General features: G+C 38.6%; 1 protein-coding gene across 2 annotated transcripts in view; it reads left to right on the top strand.

Annotated features, from left to right (window-relative positions):
• The first annotated feature begins 1174 nt into the window (after window positions 1-1174).
• Window positions 1175-27197, top strand: part of CEP192 (centrosomal protein 192) — an 81181-nt gene continuing 55158 nt past the window's right edge. Inside the window, exons 1-16 of one of the 2 annotated variants that reach the window (XM_086608547.1) lie at window positions 1175-1375; window positions 2238-2360; window positions 3946-4100; window positions 5946-5992; window positions 7091-7220; window positions 8620-8774; window positions 11215-11355; window positions 11608-11941; window positions 12267-12404; window positions 14834-14898; window positions 14980-15171; window positions 17456-17579; window positions 19545-19675; window positions 21531-22566; window positions 22677-22803; window positions 24277-24448. In XM_086608547.1, the coding sequence (XP_086464673.1) occupies window positions 1206-1375; window positions 2238-2360; window positions 3946-4100; window positions 5946-5992; window positions 7091-7220; window positions 8620-8774; window positions 11215-11355; window positions 11608-11941; window positions 12267-12404; window positions 14834-14898; window positions 14980-15171; window positions 17456-17579; window positions 19545-19675; window positions 21531-22566; window positions 22677-22803; window positions 24277-24448 (3240 nt within the window). In that variant the 5' untranslated portion in view covers window positions 1175-1205. Of the gene's footprint in view, window positions 1376-2237; window positions 2361-3945; window positions 4101-5945; window positions 6014-7090; window positions 7221-8619; window positions 8775-11214; window positions 11356-11607; window positions 11942-12266; window positions 12405-14833; window positions 14899-14979; window positions 15172-17455; window positions 17580-19544; window positions 19676-21530; window positions 22567-22676; window positions 22804-24276; window positions 24449-27197 lie in introns of both variants that reach the window. The other variant, XM_086608548.1, reaches the window with a different exon arrangement.

Below are 27197 nucleotides of genomic sequence, written 5' to 3'. Positions count from 1 at the left end.
AGCGCCCCGCCGGCGGGCGGGGTGGGCGGTGCCGCGCGGCCCTCGCCCAATCAGCATCCTCCTCTCTCGGCGCCCCGCCCCCCGCTCCTTTTTTCCCCCGCCTCCTGTCGTGCCCCGCCGGCCAATCGCCGGTTCTGGTTGGGGCTCGTCTATTGGCTGGCGGCGCGGCGCGGGCGGCAGGGGGAAGCGGGAAGCGCGCGCGGGTTCGGGAAAGTTTGGGAGGCGAGCGGCGGCGCCGCGCACGCGCTCCTCGCCGGGGGTTGGTCTACGGGCTGGCGGCGGCGGCTGCGGCTGCGGTCGTTTCTACGGCGCGCCGGGTGAGCCGGTGGGGCCCGCCCGCCCTCTGAGGGGCGCTGCGCGGCGGAGCGGCGTGGGCGGGGCAAGGCAGGGCAGGGCAGGGCAGTGCGGCGGGCGCGGGACGGCGCGTACGGAGGGCGCCGGAGTTTGAAGTTTTGGCGGTTGGGCCGCGGTTCCTCCCTCCCTCCCTCCCTCTCCTCTCCTGTCCTCTCAGGCGAGTAGCGGCGGGACGGTTGGGAGCGTGGTCCCCTCGGTCGTGGTCGCGGCAGCTCCGGGAAGGGCAGCGCCGATCCCCATCCCTTTGGGGAAAAGGAGTCGCTGGCGTCGTAGCGCCGCTTCCTGTCCCGGCGGAGCCGCCGTGCCGCGCTCGGACCGCGGCGGGTGGTGGGGTGGAGGTGGTGGTGCCTGCACGGAGTGCTGGGGTGGGGTGAGGCCCGGGCCGTCCGTGTTGAGATCGGCAGCGTTAGGCTGTAGCCTGCCGAGCAGCGGCCCGAGAGGGTCGCGTCCCGGAGTTCCCAGCTCCCCAGGTGCTCGCTGCCGTGGAAATGGAGGAAGGCTGTCTTAGTCCAAGCAGCTTTACAGGCTAAATATAGGTTGGCACGTCTTGCGGCGTCGGTACTCTCGCTTGCAGGAGTGCTGCTCTTTTTAGAAAGCCCAAGAAGGCTGTAAAACTCTGTGGCCCCCAAAAGGATTGTGGGAGAGGACTGGAAGTAATTTTTGAGCACGTTTGTGGACCAGGTGTTGTGATTGCCAAAGAATATTGGCTGTGATGCATAAGTAACGCATTTTTGACAGCATTACTGTGACTTGTGTAACTGCATAGTTGTTTTGTTCCTGCTCTCAGATGCTGCTGGACCAGGGCTGATCGTGTTGCCAGGCAGAGTGCTATTTTAAGCAACTTGTGCAGGATGATGGAAGACTTCAGAAATATTGCCGATGAGACATTTCCAAGCTTCTTGGGCCATTCGTTGAGTAGCAATGCAAGCGTTGTTTTTGAAAATGTTACTCTTTCCTCAAACCCTGGCTTACCTGTTGCGGCTTCAACTGTTGCCAGGAGTAAAATGATCTGTGACAACAGGTGAGACTATCAGTTAATGCTACTTAATAATATAAAAAAACAGTTGACTGGTTTGAAACATTTAACTTTGGAGAGGAAATTTTTTTTTGAAAGATTATTTGGTAGACAATAAAACTGTGTGCTAATCAGCAGCGTACTAATTAGCCAGCACACATAGGACTGATTGTATTGGAGAAGAAAAATCTGCATTAAATTCATAACTCATAAATACTTAACTTTTACTAAATTACCCTTTAAAAGAATAGTTTAGCTTTTGGACTGATAACAATCAAATTTCTTTTAACTCAGCTGTTCAGCTTAGTGTACTTGAGTTTGAAGTCATATAGAGAATAATATATTTTTTACATGTGTGTTCTCTTAGCTCTATTAACTGCTTATTTAATTTATCTGAATCTGGCTCATTTTAGAAAGAGTAGCGTAAGAACTAATGTTATGGGTACGAATTAAAATTTAACAGATTTATAATGATTTGTTCAGTGAGGAGTGTAGAACAAAGAGTAACAATTAGAAGTCTTTGCTCACTTATCTGCTGTCCTGTGACTCAACAAGAAGTAAGATCAGACTTTTGTGCTCTGTCTTTCCAGAACTGTGCGTTTCAAGTGAGGCAGCACTAGCCACTAAAAATGACGGTGTGATATTTCTCTAAAGAGCTACAGAAGACTAGAGAGGATCATTCTGGGTGCATATGTGTACCTGTAACTACAGAACAGCTAGAAAATGCCAAAATATTCAAATAATTGAACTTGTAGGAGATGAGTGGCCATCAATATGGTTTTATTTTTTCCAATTCTTTGGAAAACAGGAGAGGGTGTGTATTAGAATTATTCTGCTGTGTGTTTTTTTTTCCTCCTCACCTTTACAGGCTTTCTGATACCTGCGCATCCTATTTAGAAGGGAAGCATTCACCTCTGTCAGGATCTTCTCACAGTAGTCAGTCAGATCCTGAGCCAATGGGGAGACTTCCTCTCAGCTTTTGTGGTGACATGTAAGTGAGATGGTTAAAATCTAATTCTGTCCTAAAATTCACATACCAGTAAGTAGTGTGTAGATTTACATATACTATAAGCTAATTATGGAATACTTCAGGATTGAATTGCCCCCCTCAGCAGCGGCTTTTACCACTGGCTTTTTGATGGCAGTAACCGGAGAGGTCAGCTGTGCGTTAGCCTTTTAACTTAGTGTTTGGCAACCTGGACAGCTTTTCCTACTGAAACAACTCCATGTCTTCTGAAGAAGGATACTGGCAGGCTATGTGGAAGCAATGTGCAATGCTACCACTTAGCCTGTACAGCCCTACGTGAACAACATTGTTTAATTGACTAATTTGGCTTCATGTACATAACAGGAATGAATCTTTAGAAGTGTTTGTGGTTTGTTTTTTTTTTTTAAGCTATGATGTTTCGTTGTCACACAAATCAAAACTTTCCTAAGCATGATTAATTAATTGACTTGAATCTGGCTTGTATTTACCTAGTTCATGTTACATAGTCTAGAATTAAGCTGATGTATCTGGTTCGTGTTGTGTGTGAGTAATAGTTTACAGTGATTTAAGTCTGTTCCAAGTAAGTATCATGCAGTTTGGGTACAGAAATTTATATTAAATTTAGCTTCCTTGTAGCCTCAGTGATTGCTATTTCTTAGGAAATAACTAGTGTTAGTGAAATAATTTAGAGAGCATTAATAAGTGGTGGAAGTGTTGGAAGCTGTTGGATAGGTCAGTCTAACCAAGGTCAAATTTGTTCCTGTTGTTGCGACAGAAACTGCAATGTGCATCTTTCTCACTGATAAAATTGCCCGGTAGTCAATATGTCCCTAAAAAAACAAAGAAGATAAGATTTAAAAGGAGTCAGTGTCTTCACTGTGCTGAAGTAAGAAAAATACAAAACATAAAATAATTGCATTTTAGACTTTCAAATGTTAGTTTTATTTAGATATCTAAAATATTAAGGCAAAAATATGGTTCATTTCACTCAATGTGGAAATTTTAACATCTTATGTGATTAGCTTATCTGCCTGTGTTGAAGTCCTGTGAAACCAGAAGTGAAAAATAACTTTCCTGCAGAGTTATAAAAGCTGTTATTTAACAGAACTGTGTGAAATTTCAGTAAGTCGTGTTCTTTATGACTTAGTCCCTAATTTAATGTTACAAAAGGCACGCTGATATTGTGGACTTAAGAAAGTCTTGTCTAGGGTTTGACTTGCTCCAAATGGATCATGGAACTTACGTGGAATAGACCCTTTCCCTCTTACTCTTTTCCCTTTTTTCAGAAATGAAAGAGAAAAGAACAGACAGAAAAAAGTAGAGAGGCATATGTTACATTAAATTTCACTAGTTGTTTCGTAGTTTGGATTGTGAAACTGAAGCCCTTGTAATCTTGATATTTATTCCTTTATTGTAATAGGTCTGTAGAATCTATGTTAATGGGAACAGCTGACTTCCTAGAGACAGAGGAATTAGGATTGGAGAATTTATTGAATCTTTATTTAGAGAGATATTGTATGCTAATGTTGATCTATATATTTCAGAGTGTGTTGTTTTTTTTTTTTTACTGAAATAATTCTCTTTCTAGGGAAGTTGCTACACAAGTTAAAGAACCTCAGGCACCTTCTGTTAGTTTGAAAGAATCCCACTCAGCATACGGAGAGCAAGCTCAGAATGTCATTGAGCATTCAAATCGCAGTCAAGATACCTTGCATGAGGTATTGCGACTTGAACGATTGGAAGGTATTAAAATTTAAGAAAAATTGTGTACTTATTCTGGGTGTAATTAGCTTTTTATGCTATAGATGTCTTCTCCTGACCTTTTCACTGTTTTATGGCATAGTGTAAAAGGGTTTCGAAAAAGAATCTCTTTGACTTAAACAAACTAAAACCACAGAAAGCTTATGGTTGACATTGCTTTCTGTGTTTTCAGTTTAGTTTTCAGTTTTTGACATTAGATTTCTGCCTGACGTACAAAGCTAGACAAGAAGCTGATGAAAATAATGTTTGCTATGAAATACCGTAATTAGAATGTTAGTAGTAGGAATCTGAATTAATTTCAGAAACTTGTAGAAAAAGTGTATGTAGGTTGTTTTCTATGCCTTCTCTTTCAGTAGGTGTAAGTCTATGAGATGATATTTTAACTGTCTCTTTTCTTGACCTATTCCAACCTGTAATAGGTGATCTTTAACTGCAATTATAGAAGGTAGAAACCTGCTTTTCTAGTGAGGTGATGCATGAAGAAGTAGTTTGGAATACTTGCTGCGAAAACTATGCTTTTTTGAAATATGAATACAATAGTGGAAGCAAAATAATATGCTGTAAATTATTTTAAAAGCATGACTCTTGGTATTAAACTGTTTTGGGTTTTTTTGCTAATGCCAGTCCTGTGATTAAATTCTGGTCATTCCTTAAAATTCAGTAAATTTTCTTAGTAAGTATATACTTCTAGTCATTACCCTTTTCTAAACTTTATCTGAATATTTGCATAGATTTTCATGAGATAAGGATTAACTGTTTAATAGAGAACATGTTCAACTAGAAAGTATGATGGTTTGTAATATAAATAGACCCTTATAAAACACACTTCTAACAGTGAAATGTTGACTTTAGTCACTTACTGTAGTATTGAGGAAGTAGCAGTAACTATGGGAACAAAAATAATGATGCTTTGAAAAACTGAGACTTGATCATGCCTGACCATATTTAGTTAATTAGTTTTATCTTGTTTATTCAAGGTTTAGGGTTCTAGTCCAGAAATTGCCTTTTATTCCCATCTATTATTTAAGAATTATAAACCTTTTTTGCTAAAATTTGCATGTGCATGTCTAAGATGTTCTCTGTCTTGTGGGACTTGCACAAGATATAACACGAAGACAAGTGGAAGCTGCTTACAAGAGGTCCAAAAAAGAATTGGCCCAATAGCTGAAATGCAACAATGGAACAGAACACTTGTTCTTACTTCCGCTAATGGGACCTGGGACTCTGTCGTGGGTTAGGCCGCTCCGGCAGCCGAACCCTACACAGTTGCTCACTCCCCCTCCCCCACCCCCAGGGATGAGGGAGAGAATTAAAGGAGAAACGGGAAACCTGTGGGTTGAGATAAGAACAATTTAATACAGATAAGTACTACACAGTGTAGATGCTCACCACCCCCTCTTATCCGAAGCCAGTCTTGTCCTGAAGCTGCAATCCCGGATGAACGTGAGGCCCCGAATAAAACCAAAACACGGAGCTCTTCTAGCTGCTAAAAAGAAGAGCTAACTCTGTCCCAGCTAAAACCAGGACAGACTCCTTAATTTTTTGCCCTGCCTTATGTAAGTCCTCAAGGCAGTAATTGTCTTTCATAATTTTTATGGTTCTAGCCCTGATGAAGCCCTGGCTTTTTAATTATTCCCAGATACTTTTGATCATGTTATAAGAACATGTAAACTTTGGTATTGTGATAACAGGTGTGTTTCAGGGTTATTTCTATGGTGTATGCCGAACCTTCAAGAGGCTCAGTCTGCTGTCTTATAGAATAGTTAGCACTTAGTATAACACAAGAACGTAATAAAATACTGATTACACTACATTCTTTTGTTCCAGATTTGTCAACCGGAATACGTCTTCTTCCAGACAGTAAGAATAACAAGGTGAAAACTTTTCTAAATACAGTGAAAGTGAAAATGTTCTAATATTAATTGTACTAGACTTAATTCTGTGAGAAGAGGAGGGAGGGAATTGAACCGTTTTATTGTGTTATGTTGTATATCCATTAAGTTTGTGACAGTACTAGTATCCTTTTGGCAGATCACTTAACATAATTAGTACCATGGGAGCATGACTCCACTTGATCTTTCTCAGTTGTGAAAATCGTTGTTCACTCCTAGTCTCTGCTGTCTCATAGTTCTGTATCTGTGTAAGGACCTTACATTTTATCCCAATTGTAGTTTAGCTTAGTGAAAAGCCTTTGAAGAACATTTTGGAAAGCTTTTGGAGTAAACAATATCAACCTGATTTGACTTGCCCCTGTACTCATTAATTACTTTGAGGGATGTTAGTTCAGATGACATCTTCAGTGTCCTCCATATTAAAAACTGCACCATTTGTAAGAACACAATATTCCTGCTGCCTCTATATTTTTTTTGTTTTGTTTTTTTGGGTATCTGTCCCCAAGCTAGCAAACAGCTGCAGGTATTGACAGGCAGGGCTATGCTTCAACTGCTTTTATTTACTGTGTTAGAGAAGCTGACAGTTATGGGCACAGAGATACAAGGCACACAGGAGTGGGAGAACTTTTGGACCTTATAGAAAATAAAAAAAACCCAAAAGGTTTATCTGAGTGTATGATTTCTGAAGAAGCACTGTTTTAGCAGCACAGGAAACTATTGAGAGTTGTCTTTGTACTTTTTAAGTTGGGATTGCAGCTTAATGAATGGGGGGACAATTTTTTCAACTGTAAACTCTTTAATGCAATTGTTCAGTATTTTATTTTTGAGGGTATTTAAGTTTGGTGCCATTCAGATGCTTTTTGCCTTGTTGCCCTTTATGGTCCCTGTATTTCTTGCGTTTATCTGTTCTGGAAGCTAGCAGGCAAAGTCCATTGGAACTAGAATGTTTGTGGGGATAAGTAGGAAAAAATAAGGAAGAGTTTTGGAATACTATCTACCTCATTAACTGTTTATTATTCACTGAATTTATACAATAGCTAGTAACTCCTAGAAACATTTCTATATGGATGCTTTTCACAGGCTGATCCATCTGAACCTTCTGAAAAGCTGATAGAAGGTGAAATCTTAAGTGATGATCTTAGCAATAGCCTTTCAAGTTTCTTGGAAAATGAGAAACTCTCATCTCTTGCAAGCTCAGAAGATTCCACTGGTAAGTGTATTTATAACTCTGAGTAGTTGAGTCTGGAATTCTGAAACAATGCTAACGCATACTTGAGAGGAAAGGTATTGTTTTACTGAGATATTTAATCTAGGATTATGCTTGATCCAAAACTACTATTAGGAATATTAAAGAAAACTGCGTTCATTGGGAAACTGGCTGTTTTAAAATTGTAATAGGAGTAGGTGGCTATGCAATTTGTCAGAGAAAATCACAATTGGAAGTTTAATCTAAACAAATTAAACAACAGTCCTCAGTTACTATGAATCCAAAATAGAGATAGAGATGTGGACAGTCATTTAATAAAGTGGAAACCCCAGCTACAGCTTCAATTTAGATTAATAGAGAGAAACTTTTATAATGAAGAACATATCCGTGCAGTTAGAATTAACTTTTACTTAAGTTTGAGTTCTTTATAGATGTCACACATGCATGGTGACACCCAAGTCGGAAGTCTAGTTTACCTGTAGGGATAAAAATGAAAGCTTGAGTTCTGTATAGCTGAACAAGAGTTTTGAAACTTCTGTGCCCTTCCAGTGGCTGCTGCTGAAGGACAAACATGCTCTTCTTTATTAATGCAGTTGACTTTGCACATAATGCGAAGGATGACAGAGTGTGTCCTCAGATGCACCAAAAATGAGGAAGGCAGAGTGATAAAGAGGTATACTGTTATCTTGAGATCAAGCAGCCCTGCATTCAAGTAGGGTTACTGAACAAACAGGATGCTTTTTCCTGGAAATAATAAAAAGTAAAGATGTCAGACTTCTTGGTGTATGTTTTACAGTCGTTTTAAGAGTGCATTTAACCATGCCCTAAAAAGCTGATAGATGTTTGGGTCTTTAAAAACAAACAGAAGCCCTGTAAACTCTCATCTTCTGCCAGCCCCCACAAATTAAAAAAAAAAAGCCCAAACCAAGAAAAATTATGTCTTGGAAAACTTCTCACTTGGCAAATAGGAATAGTACTGTTCTTAGTAATAGCACTCAACATTTTTTTCTGTTGAAATATAGAACTGTGCTTCAGTCGCTTTCTGTGAAGTTTGAAAAATGTTACATGTATACATACCCATAAATTAAAAGTAAAATATGATTTGCTAGTTGAAATGTGTGATGTATAGATCATTTGAAAGAAGATGAGTCACTTGATGGCCTAGGAGTTAACATGCTAGCTTATAGTCATCTTATTTTGCTGTATATCACTAGTCATGGAGTAATACAATTACACATTTCTGTGACCCAGTTATTTTAAGGGAAAAACAGGATAATTCTGTTCTGTGTGATTGTATTGTGAGACTCTAGGTATTAAAAATTATGGAGTTGCTCTGATATTATGCCAGGTGATATAAAATGTCCGTGAAAGATGAATACGTTATCTTCTTCTGTTTCTATAGATGATGATATCGATGATGAAGAGTTCTTTGATAACCAACTGGAAGCTTATTTTGAGCAGCTGATACAACCAGAAATGATAAGAGGAGACACCAACATACAGAACCTCTCAGAATGCTGCGCCGCGCTGAAGCTTTCCGAAAATGGCTTATTTCCAGTAGGTTTAAAGTTCCAAGCTTAGCATGCCCAGTGGCCCTTAAACATGGTGGAATCGTTGAGGGTTATTTGCCAGAGTGAACTAGGTTTTATTTCTTTCCTGACAAACCTGAATACTGTCCAACAGGTAGCCTGTACAGCAAAGGATTCCCTTTAAATTTAAAGATAGTAAATACAGCTCTAAACTAAAAACAAAGCAATTTGAGTGAGCTTCTGACTTTTTCTGTTCCCCCTGCAACAATTTCCTTGGAAAAAAAAAAAGAGAAAAGGAAGAAGCTAGGTATCTATTTCTGTATTTATTTTCCTGTTCCTTGTAGTGCTGAGCTAGTAGCTGATTCATCTGCTTGTTACAAAAGGTCTTACTATTTATGAGATAAGGTGGGATTAGGTAAGTCACTGGCTGTCCCAAGAGACACTTGTCAGGAAGGCTTGAAGCAAAGCTGAAGGGTTTCCTACTATGATGTTGTCTTTATTGAAGTCTCCATTAAGGTTTCTCACCCCTTTCTAACCCTGCTCTTAACACTCCTCTTCGTCCTATGCATAGCCTTTTCCTTTCTCCTGGTAAGCAGCTCTGATAGACAACCATGTGCAGTCAATTCTATTAATTGGTCTTGCAAAGGGAAAAAAACCCAAACCAACAAAACCCTGAACTCCTAAGACTGAATTTCTGTCCCTTCTCTGGGATGATGGAGACTTGTCCTCAGAGAAATCCTGCAATAACTGATACAGCATCAGTAGTATTTCCTGAAGAGGGACTTTTTCTGCTGGACTACTTAATACTGCATTTCTTAATCCTTATTACAAAAGTAAAAATTGCTTTTAGAGTTTTGGATTGTTTATGGTAGTTCTGACCTTATCGTACCTCTGTGGCATTCTCTTGAATGCTTTAAGGTATGAATGTTTCTTATGTACCTTGCTTCCCTTCTAACCTTCCTAGTGGTGGTTTTTAGTGTCAGAGATGGTAAGGTGTTTATAGATAAGCATTTGAGAACCTCTCAAGTCCACTAAGGGAAATTATATCATTGGTAACTAAATAGAAGTTTCTACTGATACCATTGTCTTGTGATGTCATGATTTTGATTTTGATTTCCAGCCTCTGAATGCAAAGAAAACTAATGCCCCTAAAATGCTTGCTTTACGCTGTCCTCTTCAGACCCAGCAAGCTGGTCAGCTGAACTGGAACTGAGGCCATTTTTCAATCTGTCTTGTAACTTGCCTGTAATATCCAGGAGATGGGCCTGTTGTCTGTGTAGGAATTGCTTAATTTTAATCTGATGGTTCTGTGACAAAACTACTTTCAGTGGTTTAATTTGTTGCTATTCTTAATCAGTCTTACAGTTTTAACTGCAACAAGATTTAAAGAACTGAATGGAATTTTCTTTGAAGACATTGATTAAACTTGTTGAAAAGAAATTTAATTCACTCCCGACAAAAGATTCTCTCTTATTTTTTGTTTCTGTCAATATTAAGGTAACAAGCTGGCACTTATTTTCTATCATACAACTAGTTTATAAAATCTTTTTGATCACTGGCTTATTATCTTGGATAGCAATCTTCAAGGTTTTATTAAGTGTATAGTATCAGAGACTTATTTTTCCAGAAGAGTAATTAAGTCTCTTAATTAAGTAGTCAGTGTGTGAAAGGTAAGGGTGGAGCAGCAACTGGCTGACGGGTGGTTTATCTTTGAGCAGCGGTTGGCTCCGTTACAAACAGAGTGCCAGGGATTAACTGCCTTTCCATTTTCTTGGCTTTGCAATGATGGATGTGATCCTGGCAGTTGCATGCTTGACCAGAATGGGAAAGTGTGATTGATTTAAACAGCTAAATGAACTGTAGCTTCTGAAATTTCCCAACTGATGTTAGAGTTTTCAAGCTGTAGGAACTGATATGTTGACCCTGTAAAAGTGGTCTACATAGGCTGCCAGTTGCTGATCTGCAGCTGTATGTGAAGAAAAGAGGAGGTGGTTGTTTGAAGAGTTAGGGTAACACAGTTCTGCTCTCTGACCTCAGGCCTTCTCTACTTCTGTAAGGTGTTCCGACTTCACTGCCATTGTAGATAGGCAGTGGGGTCGGTACAACAGGTTCTGAGTTGGGTTTGGAGTCCTTATCCAGCAGTGGGTCAATCAGAATGGGAAGAGGAGTAGCATGGTGCCCTTGTTAAAGGGAATGAAAGGATGTAGTAGGAATAAGAAGAGATCCTCCATCTTCTTGCTTTATATGCCCTTGGAGGCAGATGCATGGATTGGCATAACCAGGAACTGTTGTCCTTGGTGGTGCTGGCGCTAGCAGCTAGAGATGCCTCTGACGGTGGCACATGAGTGAACAAAGTACAATAATCTCTTTACCAGAGAATTTTTTAACATTGTAGAAACAAGTGTAGTGTTATTTTTTTTCCTTCGATATATCTGTTCTAGCGTAACATATATTTTATTTTTTAAAAGGAGAACTTTCAGGTTCCTGACGCTTACCAGGCTGTGACAGGAGTAGACTCAGGAAATGTTAGTGATGAAGATTCACAAAATCAAGGGATAACTGGATGTTCTGTTCAAAGAGAAATGCTGCCCAGAACAGTACAGCAGCTGGTATGAAATTTTCATTTAAATTTCTGTTTATCATATAGAGTAAGACTGTAGTAGATGTCAGTGCATTTGAAAACTTGTTAGAGATTGAACTAACAACCCAAACTTCCTTTACAAAAAATTAATAACAATGCTTTGTTTTCAGATATATTTTTCAAACATAGTTAACTTGGACTATTTTGTATCTAGAACTACTAGCACGAACAGTTAACAACTGTACTTCTGACACTTTAAAAATGATTGTTGTTTTCTAAGAATTCCATGACTACTGGAGATGTGATAGATTCCACTGCTGCTGAGTTGCAATTAGATTCATTATATCTTCAGTGCATGGACAGTCATAAAGCTGATGTATCGGATGTACTTCCAAAGCAAGAAATACAGTCCTCTGAGTGTCAGGATGCTTCTTCTGATGCAGAAGTACTACACACAGCAGGAGGATTTTTGGGGCACTACGCAACTTCTGAAGTTCTTAGTGCAAATGGTCCTCAAACAGATGCAACCGAATGTGAAGTCGCTCTTGCTGATGCTTACCTGTCTCCGACTGCAGACAGCTCTGAAAACATAAGTTCAGCTACAACAGACAAAGGTAGGTTGTTTTAGATGTAAACCATCTGTACAATTGTGACCAGGTTCCGTTGCATGGCAAAGAAATAAAATTTTAAGCTATGCGTTTTTCTTCAGTTGCGCAAGTTGGTAATAAAAATGTAGCATGAATAAGTTTTGACTTTTTTTTTTAAATTCTGACTGTTGTATATTGCACTTAAGAGTTGTTATTTGATGATGAAACTAGTTTAAACCTGCAGTTGCAGCAACTTAATCTATGGTTTTTTAACTCCTCAATCTAAACTTAAGAGAGTTTGCATGTTTCTTTTTATTTTAATCAACAGTACAGCGTTTGATGTATCTTTCAGGTGATTTACCACACAGTGTTGTCTATCAAAATGAAGAGGGCAAATGGGTGACTGATCTTGCGTATTATACTTCATTTGATGAAGAACAAGATTTAAATCTGTCTGAAGATAAAATAAATGAGGAGTTCATTACTGGATGTATGTAATCTTTCTCCTTTTTAGATAGCTGTTGTTATCTGTAGTAGTGTTAAGTAAACTTTCTTCTTTTTTTTTTTTTCCCACTTCGACGAATGAGTATTTGGTGTTGCAAAGCCTTGAGGCTTTGGATACTACAAATTATTTGAAAGCTGATGTCGATGGTAGCCTATAATGATATTATCATTAGTTGTAGTTGATAGCTTCTTTCCATGCTTCCTACTCTTCCCATGAGTCTTTTGTTTTGTTTCAAAAAGCATTCTAACATATGTCACTGGTTCCTGTTGTATGAGCAAAAGTAACTCCTGTAGCTATCATTTCCACCATTTTTCTTTTGGACTTTAATTATTGTTATTTGCTCTTTCAAGAAGAGGAAACAGTAGTTATTCTGGGTTGCGTGATGGTTATAAGACAGGAAATAACTAAGCACTAAGCTTCTACAAAATCAACTAGAATCTGAAAAGAGCTGCTGAATTCACTAGCTGGTGATTTTTTTTGTGGCCCACTTGGGAACATCTTGATGCTGAAAAATGGTAGTGGTACTGAAAAATGTTGGAGCTTATTGAGGGGCTTTACTGGACTGTCATCTTCTAACAAATTCCAGGCTTTTTGAATGTTTGTTTACTTAAATTTGTTTTCCTTCAGCTGTCTCAGACTTATCTTCATGAGAGCCTGTGTTTATCACACAGGCTTGGATAACATGCATGTAGTACTGTAGACAAATCAGTTCCGTAGCACCAAAATGTCATCTGTTTGACTAGACAGAGTCAAGCAATATGTGCAACAGTATTTCTCCTAGTCCCTTCTAGTTTCTTAAGTTGACGTATGGATGCGCTAATGTGTTCTGAAGAAATCTACAGTCCACTCAGGGTTCCTCTTTCTTTCAGAGAGAATGCTCTATATGTTGCTGTGTAGAATTGTTTATTTTGAATAAGTGATTAAACAGGGTTGATTAGTGGTTTTCTGCTGAAACAAGCAAATATCATCCAGTTTGGTAGAAACTTCCCTATCTACTATGTCAGTAAAGCAGAGCTTCTCCATTATTTTCCAAACACCGGGATATTTCAGACACTTTACTGCATCTCAGACCCTTGAGTGACTAGAATATTTGATTGTTGTAAATTTTTCTGAGGCTGTTTAGCTTTTTCCCCACCTGATGGGTTTTTAAAGGAATTCTGCTTTAGGGCTGATTGGTTTACCTGTTCACATGGTAGAAGTCATGCTTATGGAGTCAATGTGGCTAGCATTTTTCTGGCTGCTCGTTTCCCTGTCTGTTTGCAATGCTCAGGTGTGATGTTTGACAGCTGAGAGATTTTATTTGTAGGGACAGGAAGGAAATACTACATCTGACATGTGAGTCTCGTTCATGACATATCTGTCTCTATCAGTAAACTGTGCACACTGTATTCTTGTATAGAATAGTGCAGGATTGCCCACTTGACAGATTTGGTGCTTCAGGAAGTCTTTAGAAAGCTGTATGGCTTCTACAGAGGGTTAAGGAAGAACTGGTATTGACTTAAAGTTCAACTGGATGTCACAATGTGTCATTGGTAGTGCTAGGTTGCTTTTATGAAACACAGTTGGATTGCTCAATAAAGGTGTATTCCAACTTTGTTTCTTTCATCAGAGTGTATACTGTGACTTCCCATAAGTAATTTTATGGGCAACAGCTGTATTCACTTTACAAGTTTGTGTCTGTTCTAAACATATTTCCCCATTTCCCCTGTGTCCTCTATGATTGGGGATGCTGTGTGTACAAGGCCATGTATTTTCTAAGTTTTGGTGGGCTGAATGATAGACTTACCTTGAAACGAGGTGGTAGAGCAATGTCTCTTTATCAGCAGTTTTTCACATCATTTCGGTGAAGATACTGTAAGTGTTCATTGCTCTGTAAATAGTAATTGTGAAAATAACATAAGCATTCGAATTTAAAAGTAGTATTGATTTATTTGGCCTGTTAATTTGCACACGTATTTCATGAACAGGTGCAAACTAGTCTGTTTCTTTTGCTCCAATTCACAGGTACCACCTTGATGAAATTTTCAAAACCAAATGTAGTAAAAGTTTTGGTTTTTTGGAAGTAGCCATTTGATACTCAATGCCAGCTAGTATGGATAGCATAACCTGTGAAAAGTTAGTTTGATTTGAGGTTAAGGCCATAAGAGACTTTCTTTGTTCACCACTAAGTTAGCTAAATGCTGATTTTGCTCTGACTCCTAAAGTTACAGGGAGTACTCTTTTAAAACAAATTTCATAGGAACTTTTCACACCATAATGGGATGGAATAACTCCTAGTGTGTCCCGAACTGTCTCAGATGTAGAATTAAATATTGCATTATCTGTCCCTCAAAATGTAGTTGTGATGCAAAATAATAATGACAGCACTTAATAACTTAAACCTTATTTTAATAAACGTTCTCTTTGGTTTTAAGCTGAAGCAGCAGCTATGATTGCACAAGACCAGGAAGAGTTTGAAAAAGAACACAGACTTGTGCAGGTAACTGATTATCTCAACCTAAACGGAATAGTTCTCTAATTTATTTGCAAGTTACAACTTCTGAAATGTCTTTGTCTGCAGACAGGAAAAGTAGACAGTCTAAATGCATCGGAATTAGCAGATACTTCATGGAAATCTGCCAATAGCTGCCTTCTGCTGAGAACATCTGATCTTGATAAAGATGCCAGTTATTTACGTTTGTCTTTGGGGGAGTTCTTTGGTCAGAGATCTGAAGCTCTTGGTTGTCTTGGTGGAGGCAGTGATGTGAAACGGGTATGTATCTTAATGTTAATATTAAGACACAAGGAAAGGACAAGAGCAATGACAGCTAGCACTACTTTGTTTTTTTATATTGCAACTAATTCCTTCTGAGAACTGCTTTTCTAATTTCACTTGGGAAGGTGTCCTGGTTTCAGCTGGGACGGAGTTAGTTCTTCTTTTTAGCAGCTAGAAGAGCCCTGTGTTTTGGTTTCAGTCTGAGACTCCTTACGAGAAAAATGCTGACAGCGCACTGATGTTTGTAGTTGGCCCTAAGACCTCAAGGACTTTTCAGCTGCCATGTTCCTGCCAGTGTGCAGGAACGCAACAGGATAGGGGGGAGCATGGCCAGGACAGAGGGGTCCATGACTCTCCTCATGATTTGAACTTAAATTTAGGATTGAGGGCCAAATTAGCCGAAGTATTCCATATCATGCAGTGTCATGCCCAGTATAAAAGTGAGGGACAGCCAGAAAGAAGGGCCTTTGCTCTTCTGGGGGCTCTCACTCTGGGACTCTCGGAGTGCTGTCTCTCGCTCTCTTTTTGGGTCTCTCACTCATCTGGGATTGCGGTGTCAGGACTTGTGTGTTTCAGAATCGTTAGTCCAGGACGGGCCTTGGTCAGTGGATGGTGAGCAATTACATTGTGCATCACTTGTTTGTATATATTATTATCATTATACATATATATATATTTTCATATATTATTATTAATAGTGTTAATTTGTTCTTATCTTCACCCACGGGTCTCCTTCCCTTTTCCCCTTTAATTATCTTCCCCATCCCTTGAGGGTGGGAGAGGGTGAGTGAGCAACTGTGTAGAGTTTAGTTGCCGGCTGGCCTAAACCACGACAGAAATTTCCTACACTTGGCAGATCTGGATTGGCTTTTGTTTCCCACTTGGAATTTCTGATGTGAAGGGCTGACTGGTGTTATTGATAAATCCTGATCTTCACCTTTTGGTCAGGAACTAATTATATGTAGGATTAGAGAGAGAAAAGTACGCCATATACAGGGTGCACGTTGGAGGTCCAAGCCAGTGATCCACATAGTAGTTGAAGAAAATGCTGGTTGGACAGGGGTATTTGAGCAGTGAGTGTATCTTTGAATGGTTGTTGGTAGTTCATGTGCTGTCTAGACAAATGCCCAACTTCAGTAAAAATGTATTAATCTAGACTCAAACTTACCAACATACTTCTGTATGCTTCTTGCATCTATCCGATACCTGTCTCTTTTCTGCTTTTGGTAGACCATATCTCATCTGTGTTGCAGACAAAAAAAAAAAAGCAGGGCAGTGTGTACAATGTGAGAAAGAAATCAAATATGCTTGTGTAATTCATTTGTGTCCTGATCAATTGGTAGAGTTGGCATGTTCTGTCCTGGTGCATTTAGAAGCTGGGCAGCAGAGCATGCCTCCAGGCAGAGATCACAGAATCATGGAATAGTTTGGGTTGGAAAGGACTTTAAAGATCATCTAGTTCCAACTCCCCTGCCATGGACAGGGTCACCCTCCACTACACCAGGTTGCTCAAAGCCTCTTCCAACCTGGCCTTGAAGACAGATAAGACGAGACATCCCCAGCTTCTCTAGGCAACCTGTTCCAGTGTTTCACCACCCTCAGAGTAATGATTTCTTGTTTGTATCTAATCGAAATCTGTCCTCTTTCAGTTTAAAGCCATTGCCCCTTGTCCTATCACCACATGCCCTTGCAAAAAGTCCCTCTCCAGCTTTCTTGTAGGCCCCCTTTAGGTACTGGAAGGCTGCTAGAAGGCCTCCCCTGAGCCTTCTTTTCTCCAGGCTGAACAACTTCAACTCTCAGCCTGTCTCCGTAGGAGAGGTGCTCCAGCCCTCGGGTCATCTTCGTGGCCCTCCTCTGGACCTGCTCCAACAGCTCCGTGTCCTTCCTGTGTTGGAGACTCCAGAGCTGAATGCAGTATTCCAGGTGGGGTCTCATGAGAGCTGAGTAGAGGGGCAGAATCACCTCCTTGACCTGCTGACCACGCTTCTTTGGATGCAGCCCAGGAGATGGTTGGCTTTCTGGGCTGCAAATATGATGAGATCATGTGTACTTTCTTTGGTTGAAGTGGTATAAATAAGTTGTTAGTTTAGTTCATGTATCTATTGGAAGTGTATGTATTTGGTTTAGACATTTGCAATGCTACGAGACATGGGTTGCTGCTCAGTAGTATGAGCCAAACACCAACTGGGGAGGCACTGTGGCTGAAACTGCTTTGCAAGCCTACTGGACTTATTTATTAATGATTAAATTTACTCATGCTGAGGTATTTTTTTTTTTATAGCCATCTTTTGGTTACTATATTACATCTCCAAAGAAGAGGCAACCTATTGCTTTGCTAAGGCAATCTGATTCATCAGGAGGTGACACCCGCCAAGAGATTTCGCAATTGTCTGAGGTATTTCCAGGTAATTAAAGAACAGAAGGGTCAGCCCTGGGCAGTGGTTACAACAGTATTTTAAAATTAATTGTATGTAGCTATTAAAGATTATTAGGAGTAATCTGTGGTGGAAAGACTCTAGTTTTCATTCACCAAATATTTTTTTTTTTTTGCTGTGAGCACCTGCCTCCCCCCGCCTTCCCCCTGAAAAAGACAGAACCTAAACACAAGAGAGAATATTGTAATACCAAGTACAACTCTAAATTGTCTTGGATATTTCAGCATTTCCTGATACTGGATAGCTACCAGAGTGTCTTGTAGCAATTAAAGTCTGTTCAGAGTTTTCCTTTTGGAAAAAGCTGTATAAATATGTTGCCAACAAACAAACAGCCCAGAAAATTGGTCTGTTTGCTCACATAGGTATAGAGGATATAGGGAAAGAAGGAAAACATTTTGAGTTATAGCTGGGCTGACAGTGTGTGCATAAAATATAGTCTACTTTTTTCCTTCCATCTTCAAAAAAAAAGTTACACTCCCATACTATCTGCTTAATTTAAAGTAATAATTCAGGAAATTTCTCCAAAATTTTATATGTAAAGATCACAGCATGCGTTTTGGTGTGTATATATGCCTATCAACTTAACAGGGTATGTTTAGGAAAGGGCGAGTGCCCTTTAAAGCATCTCTGCTGCTCTTGATAGAACTGTGGCAACACCAGTCTTGGGGAACCTGCTTGTACAGTCAGCGCAGTGAGTGAATAGAATACTTTTTTACCTTAGTGAAAAATATCCATTAAGGTTTTCTGGAGCCTGCTTCCCTGATACAGCTTTACAGCTGTAATTTTCCTCATGCTGGGACCTTGCAGATATGTTTAAAGGGTGTCTAATGGTTATTATATTTTTTAAAATCTAGTGTTAGTGTACTTAAATTCACTATACAATAGTGTGGATTTTTGTCAAAAAATACCAGGAATTCATTGAGTTAATGATCTCTATTCACTTAAGTTATACTTGTAGTTGTTGCTTTGAATAATAGAAAAATACTCTAATGTGTTCTGCAGTTCTTTTGGTAGGAGAGTTGCTATAAATGCTAGAGAAAGTATGTATTTGGGTCACTTTGTGACCAAGATACTAATAGTCATTACCATCTGATTTTCAGTAGTGCTGGCAATAATAACCTTTATTAGCAATACCAGTGTGCAATTCCTGCTTAAGGAGCAGCAGATAGAGAGGAAACTTGAGAGGAGCAACCTGAGGGGGATGTTACTTGAAATACGAAGTATATCCAAACTCCAGATATCTACTATAAGAACAAAAGTCAAAAGAAAACAAACACCTACCCCCCCCCCCAAAAAAAAACCAAACCAAAACAAAAGTGTGTGTTTGCTTCATGCTTGTTTTCTCACTGATCAAAGCAGATGTTTTTCCTTCAAGCAGGAACTCATTTGTTGAAATGGTAGCCTCTAGATCTTATATGAACAATATCTCCTAGTTTGGATTTGATCTCCTAATAAAGATTATTTGTGGTTTTGATGGTTTCAGAAACATACCTGTCCCTCCTAAACATAATTGTTCAAAATCACCAGTTCACTGATACCTTCCTCAGTCAAACCCTGTCTCCAGCACAAGAAAATTTGCTTTACTCAGATTTAACTCTTCTAGTTTTCTACTGGAGTTTGATCTATGTTCATGTTATCTTGCAAACAATGTTTTATGAAAAGGTTTGTTTAACTTATGCTAATATGATAAACTACCTGAAAACAAAATTTGAAGTGTATGAGCATGGTATTCTTAATGCCAGCTGATCTCGGGACTTGGATGTAAACTTTGAGTACTGTACGGGAAACAATTGATGCTTGTGGTGTCTGGATTTGTGCCATTTTGGCAGCTCTTTTTCTGTAGAGCTTTAAGGGAGCACGTGTATCCCAAGAATGCAGATGTTTAGACAATTTACTTATTGTAAATTAATTCCCTGTCTCTTTCTTTGGTCTTAGATGACACAGAAGCACAAATGAGAGAACATGCAAATTCTACCAGCTGTGAAGGTGCATGGCATAGGATGGATACTTCAGCTGGAATACATAAAAGCCTTAATGTAGAAGCTGCCTCCAAAAGTAAAGCAAAGGTATTTCTCTTGTATTTTTCTATTAAGTGCAACTGTGAACCCAAACAAAATTAATATAGCTCCAATTATTATTGTTTCTTTGAATATGGCTAAATTTGGACTTTCATATCATCTCACTGTTTTTTATATTGATTATTTAAATCCTAGCAGCCGTCACTGTTTGTTAGGATAGATCATTAGAATATCATGATCCTGTAGTGAGTCAGGTGTTACTGTCACCGTCTCATTTTCATTTTTTCCCTACTTCACTTTTGAACTTACTTGGTCTGTCAGCCCATAGTTTTTCAGATTCCTAGGCTACTGATGTTCTGCAATCAAGCTTCTGAATTTCAGCTGTCTTCCCCTTCTATTTTTTTAAATGAAACAATTTTGTCTTCAGCATGTGAATCAAGTCTTTTACTTGATAAAATTCAAAAATATTGATGCAGTGTAAGTCTGAAAGGGATGTATTTTCAGTTTGGTAATCCTAGACACCTACCTTTTCTGCCTTAATGGGTCGTGTTCTTTTTCTGATCAGATAGAACACGTACAGACCCATCCAGTTACAGTAGCAGCCCTTCTACATGATCATTGAGAGGAATCGGTAGCTAGCCAGTTTGACTTAATTTAGCTGATCAAATGATGAAGGCTGCAGACTTAAATACAGAAGGACTGGTTGGATTGCTCATCTGACTGTGTACTGTTATAATTTATCTTTCTTGTCTTCTTTCTAATTTATCCTTATCCCTATTGTTCTAGATACAAAATGAGTGATTTAAGGTTTTGATAATGTATATCCCAATTCTAATCTACACTGCTCTCAATTTGTACAAGTTTAGGTCACCCTCAGTCTGATATGAATGCTAAAATGTTCTCAAACACAGACAAGTCACAGAATGGTTGAGGTCAGAAGGCCCTCCTGGAGATCATCTAGTCCGTCTCTTCTTTTTCAAAGCCAGGTCAAATAGAGCAGGTTGATCAAGGTCCAGTCATGTTTTCAGTATCTCCAAGGATGGAGACTCTTTAGCATCTCTGATTCCTCTCTGAGCAACCTGTTCTGGGGTTTGATCATGTTGACATTTAAAATCTTTTTTTATGTTTAAATAGAATTTCCTGTGTTTAAAATTGTGCCCGTTGCCTCTTTTCTTTTCACTGGATACCTTAGAGAATAGTCTGGGTCCATCTTCTCCACTCCTACCTGGCACTCTCCTCTCCCTATCGAGCATTTATACACATGGATAAAATTTCCTCTTGAGCCTTGTCTTCTTGAGGCTAAACAATTCCAGCTTTCTCCTCATATGACAGTTACTCCAAGTTCTTACTCATGTTTGTGAGATTGTGGTCTAGACATAACTGTCTACTTATTCCATGCCCTTTGCTAAGAATAGCCAATGTGAAAACTACGGAAGAAATCAGAGTTGAGTGATAGAGAAAACTGTAGAAATAGCTTTGTCTTCCCCTTATAGAGAAGCAAATGGTTTAAAGTCAATTGGGAAGATACTGTGTATTTGGTCATGGTAGTTTCTTTTCTGCTGTGTTTGTTCTTGATGGCATTTTACTCTCAGTTCTTCCAACTGAATTAAAACATTTTAGGATTTTAAAAGTTTTATAGGAACTAAGGCTTCATTTATTTAATCTTTTGAAAAAAATTTTTAGAGTAGACTTAAAAAATCAGTACAGTGAGAATTGCACCTATTGCAGTATTTCTTCTTGACAGTTGATTAAATATGTGACAAGTAGAAATGTTAATATATTACCGTATACCGAAATGCAAAATTATTTAAGAAAACCCCACCCAAACCACAAAAACACAAAACCCAGAACACTAAACAAAAAATTCTTGATTTGGTGCTTAACTCATTTTGGTTTGTTGTAGGATGTAATTCATAAAGACAAGTTTGAAGACGGCTTATCTAATCATTCTGACTCTGTCCTGAGTATTAGCACAATTGCCTCTGCTATTGCTAATGCTTCCTCCAGTGCTGATCCTTCCCAGCTAGCTGCTATGATGATGGCACTCTCTAATAAAAGAACATGTTTCCTTCCTGGAATTGATAAAGAGGTGGAACTCTCTGCTAATCAGGTACTATCCAGCAATGTGGAAAATAGTGCATTTGATATGGAAAAATACCTCAAAAAAACAGATGAGCTTGGACATGAAAGTGACTATGAGAGTATTGTGAAACATGAAGCATCTGTCCAGAACCTTTTGCCTGAATCCTTTTTACTGGGTAAAAATAAAAATAAAAATAAGGATACTTTTGCAGAAGACTTGATAAATAATCATAGCAAGCAGCAGAAAATAGAGAAGCAGTTTCTGGATTATTTTAATGAAGAAAATGATATTCAGAATTTCTCTAGTCTGTCTGGTGCTCTCAACCATGAAGATGCAACTGCAAATGTTAAATATTCAGAAAAGTTGTCAGATTTAGTAAATAGTAAACATTTAGAGTCAGCGAATGCTGATCTTAGATCAGATATGCATAATACCCAAACCTCACCTACTGGAAAAGAAGCACAGATGTGTGGAATTCCTCTAGCAGCAAAAATGGAAGTGGCACAGAGAAGTCCGCTTGCTTACCAGACCAATGTTCTCACTAGTAGATGCTGTATCAAGGAAGACACAGAAACAGTAGATCAAGCAACAAATGCTGTTCTTGAACCACATAATGATTTGGTGGAAAGAAGTACAGGAAACACCCTGTCACTCAGCAACTTAAAACCTGCCAAGCAATCTAGTGAACACATCTCAGTATGTCCTACAAAAGCAAAGCCTGTGCAGAAATTGAACATTGAAAAGAAGCAAAATGCAAAAGCAGAGAAGAGAGACAAAGATGCAAGTACTGCTTGTGATGGGAATGCAAAACACGTAACTTTTGAGAACCTCTCCCCAACTTCCCAGAATAGTACTGGTGAGTATATCTATATAAATGTCATCAGTTGTTGAAAAGGCTTTTCTTGACAGTAGATTTATTCCCTGTGCTTAAATAAATACTGTTATTAAATTCTGTTTATTTGCCAGAGCATAAACCCATTCTACCTGAATGTGACTTGCAACCTCTAGAGGATGAGCAGTATAGCTTCAGACCTTCAACTTCACCACTAATCCACTCTTCTCCTAGTGAGACTTCTGGAACAGCATTTTCAGGGTAAATTTCTTGGTGCAGGTTATAAGAATTATTAATGCTTCATGAGGATTTTTGAGGCATCAAGTTTTAGTTTGAAGGCTGTACTTGATCTCACTTTGTAGAAAATCTTTATTAGGCTAAGACTTCATTCTTAGACAAAGCTTTCTGTTTGCTTTTATTACATGCATGGGGAAGCAGTCTTAAGCAATTGTTAACTTATTTTCCTCAGTGGCCTGATGAGACACAAAAGCTGGATAGGAACTTTGCTGTTTCTGCTCAGGATTATCCAGTAGTGCAAGAATACAATATATGCAACCTGTTAGCTAGTCATATACCTCAGATGCCTAAAACTTTGTGTTGGTGGAGCTGTAAAATCCCATATTTATCAATTGTTGTTCTAGTGTAACATCATCTTTTTTTTTCTAGTGTTGTTCATCTTTTACAGATCTATTTAGTTGGGGGTTATGATGTTAATTATGTGGTAACAAAGCTTCACATTGTATAGACCAATGAAGATGTGTTTTTTTTTTTAAACTTAGAAGTATTTCACTCAGTTTGGTTCTCTGATTCATACCACTGCTTGTTTTGAGAGAGCAAGGGTAGAAATATTTGTACTGCTTTTGACCACATGATGTTTTGAAACTGACTTGTGTCTGAGACTTAAGGCTTTCTTAGCAACTGGAAAGGGCAATGTTTTTAAACGAGCTCCCATAACAATAAGTGTTATATAAACTATATAATTACAGCTAAGTTGATTGCGTAGTCTTAAACTTACAAACATGGCCAGTGGCCAATGGCTAAACATGTTCTCATGAATAGAGGTGGCAACTGGTTTCTTTGCTGTAGCTTTTAAGTTCACCGTTTGATATTTAACTACAGTTATTGTGTTGTACATGATATTAGAATTACAGGCTGTCTGGCATTTTTCAGAAGTTAAAATATGTAGAAGTGTGTGTATTTTTGCAAGTGTGTTATATAGACATTAGGATTTCCAATTAAAATTGTAAGTGTCTTTAATTATTTTCACATTGTCTCTTCTTGTTTGACCAAGTGGTGAGGGATTCTGTGTTTTCAGGTGTGTGAAATGAGGAGAATCACAGCAATGAGTGTAGGAAATACTAATATATGGTGCCTGGGATGTTGAATGATTTCATTTGGCATTCTTCCATCTAGTTAGATACAAGTATATTGATTCACTTTTTTCCTTTTAGTAAGTTGTGTTGTTTCTGTGACCTTAGTGTCTGAGTTCAATTGTGGAACTCTGATGCTTTGCCTTACAGATTTATATCTGATGAAAATGAGTTTTATATATGTCAAAGCCAGAACTTGTAAAGATTAATTGAGAGCTGATTTCTTATTTCCACTGACTGTACTAAACAATGTCTAAGTAAGTTGGTTTTTAGAATAGTATAGCTAATGTGTGGCATTGATTTTTCTTGAGGGCAGCATTAGAAATATATTCTAATACTGACGTACTTCGAATCTGTTTTTCAGGTCTGAAATTGACTTTACTTGCCCATCACGTTATCAGGAATCTTCTTGCAAGGAGAGTGTGCTACCTCAGTCGGTTTACTCAAGTCCTAGCATGAGCAGATTAACATATGTCTCTGCATCTGACAGCACCCTTAAGAACACAGCTGTAATACATAATCCGGAGACATACTGGGTAAGAAAATCTTGAACTGTAAATATATCTTAATTCCCTTTTTTAAAAAAAAAACAACCAACCAAACAAAACAGCACCTTTCCCTCACCCCCATACTAAACTCTTAAATGGTCAAAATAATGCTAAATTAAAAAAGCCTTAAGGGTTTTGGACCAGTTTAGGACATGCTGTGCATTGGGAAAAGGTATTCTGCTTCTCTCCTGTTCCTGAGTTTCAGAAATTTGAATTCTGAAATAGATTGTGTTAAATTCACAAACCTTAATGAGTGTAAACATAGGAAAACATTCAAAGAACTGTTGACTTTTTCAAAGTTAGAGTTGGTGTATTTTTCTCCTTTGAATGTTTTTTTTTTTCTTTTTTCCCCCTCAATTGCCTGTTAGGTCATTCTGTTCTTGGAATGCAGTGCAATATTCCAGTAGTAGTTTGTAGGATCTATACCTGCTTTCATCACCCTTGAGACTCCATTTCTGCTCAGCTTCAGCTATTAGAAGAATATTTTTTTTTTTTCCTGGAGAAATGTTTATAAATACATATTTTAGCTTTAGGTTCCTTTTTCAGGACTGAAGCTATCATTTTCTACCTCTGACAGTCATTCTGACTGTTCTTACCACTTAAGCAAAGAGTGTGCCCTGAGAGTGAAACTTTTGTTCAGACTTGCAGTCTTATGCTGATTAAGATAATTGACATTCTTTTATCTAAATCCATGAGTTCCTTGGAGTCTGGAATCTTTCTGTTATGCCTCCCACCTTCCAAAGTGTGTGGAAATGTGTATGGAACTTCAAAAAACAAACAAACAAAAGCTGAAAAACCTCTCTGACTCATCCATACCTGTGTAAATCTGAGTGGTTATGTTTATTTTGTAATGTCTTTACCAGTTGTGGATTCCTCTAACACAGGAAATAGAAATGGTCTCTACTATGGATTTTTTTTCTCCGTTTGCAGAGGATGAGGCTTTTCGGGACTGGTGACTAGTGAAACCTTAGTGAAGCCTCCTCTTCCTTCTGTAGGAACACCAGCAGCAATGTTCCTTCGTGCTCAAAGCATCAGGAAGTGTGTGTTCTGACCTATAGCTTGTTTTGTTCTATGTCTAATTGCTCAAGTTACTTGGAGAATATCTGTTCTTTTCCATCTTGATGTGTCCAGTGGGAATTGCAGTCCTGTAGGAAGGAACCCAAGGGCAAATTTAAATGAGTATTTGCTTGCAGTCAGTGCTGTCTTAGTATCAGCTCTTGAGTCTATTTCATGTTCAAAATGCGTATGCTTCTAGACTCCTGTCATCTCATGCAAATGGGTGGCTTTTGGTGCTTTGCTGTAACTGACTACATGCTAGTTTGCCCCTTGTGTCTTGAAGAGATGTTATGATTTAGTAGTCTTTGTTCTCCAGGGTAGTTTAGCAAGGAGATCCTCAAGTACTTTGCCAAAATTTTACATTTATATTATGAGTATGTTTATAAGTCTCATTTATAAGGCTGCAGTGTTAATTTATTCCTTTAGGATAGTAATCTCTTATACTGAGGGAGAGAGACCAAGGGATCTTCATTTCATTTGTAATGTTAAAAGCCACTTTAATGTCTCTTGCCTGAAGGTTCTTGCAGACAACAAGAATGTTTGTATTGGTGTTATCTTCAGATTTGAATACTTCCTGTAGCACAACCTATTTAACCAGTGGTGCTCTCTCCTTTTAACACTAGGATCAGGTTGTCAAAGGTGCATGATTTTTTTGTTTTGTTTTAATTTCTTGTTTGGTTGATTTGGGCTGGTGAGCCATCTCACCTCAGGCAGCCCTTTTTAAAGGCTTATAACTTGTAGCTTACTTCTCTACAGCAATCTGAACAGCTACTTTATTGTTTTTTTCCATTCTTTTGCATGCCTTTCCCTGCTTCCCAAGTCCTATTTACTTAAGCTGAACAATTGCTTTATACCGTAGATACTCTTCATCCTTCTATGTAGCTCTCTTGTTCTTGTGTCAGTTCTCTAGGTACACCTGTCCTGAGCTGATGTTTGATTGCTTTGACACCACGCTGTCTAGTTTTGGTTTTGAAACTTTTAAAAATTGTTTTGAAACTCGATTTTTGAAAATGGAATCTGTGATCTGGATGTACTTCACAAGAAAAAAATTAAAGAACATTTTAGTTTTTCAGATTGGTAAGGGAAGTACCTGGAGTTCCATCCACTGTATTATGGAGACTGCCAAGTATGATTCCAGTTGTGGGAGGAATGGTCAATCTCCCATGGTCAGTCCTCCTCCACGGATTAGTGCCAATGCTATTGTTAGTAGCTATGAACAGTTTGAGAGGATGTAATCACTTCTGCTCTTGACAGTTAACCCAATAGGAGATTCCTTGAAACACATTTGCGTGTATGCATATTTATGGCTCGTACTTTTTTTCTCCTGGTTTGATTTCAAAGTACAAAAATTCCAAGACTCTGAGGATAAAGTGTGCTCATTCCACCTGCACCATGCACACCTGCCAAAATGGAAGGTCTTTGGGCTTGAAAGATTTCTTTGTATGAGTGCACGAAGGAAGTGTTTGTATCAATGTGTTTTTTCATCAATGATTTGGTTCAAGACCACTGAGCTTTTTAGTTTTTAGTTAGTTTAGTTTTTTTTAGTTTCTATCTTAAAAAGCTGGCAAGTATGTATCTAGTGATGTGTTGTGGTTGTGGTTTTTTTTTTTTAAAACAACAAAAATACATCTGCGGTGATGTTACTGTAACTTACTGCTTCTAGGTCCTTAGCTTTTACTAA

Source organism: Tauraco erythrolophus, chromosome 3, assembly GCF_009769465.1.
Source record: "Tauraco erythrolophus isolate bTauEry1 chromosome 3, bTauEry1.pri, whole genome shotgun sequence".
In the NCBI taxonomy this organism is placed as follows: domain Eukaryota; kingdom Metazoa; phylum Chordata; class Aves; order Musophagiformes; family Musophagidae; genus Tauraco; species Tauraco erythrolophus.
The sequence above is the reverse complement of the archived record's forward strand: the minus strand, read 5'-3'. Positions and strand labels throughout refer to the sequence as shown.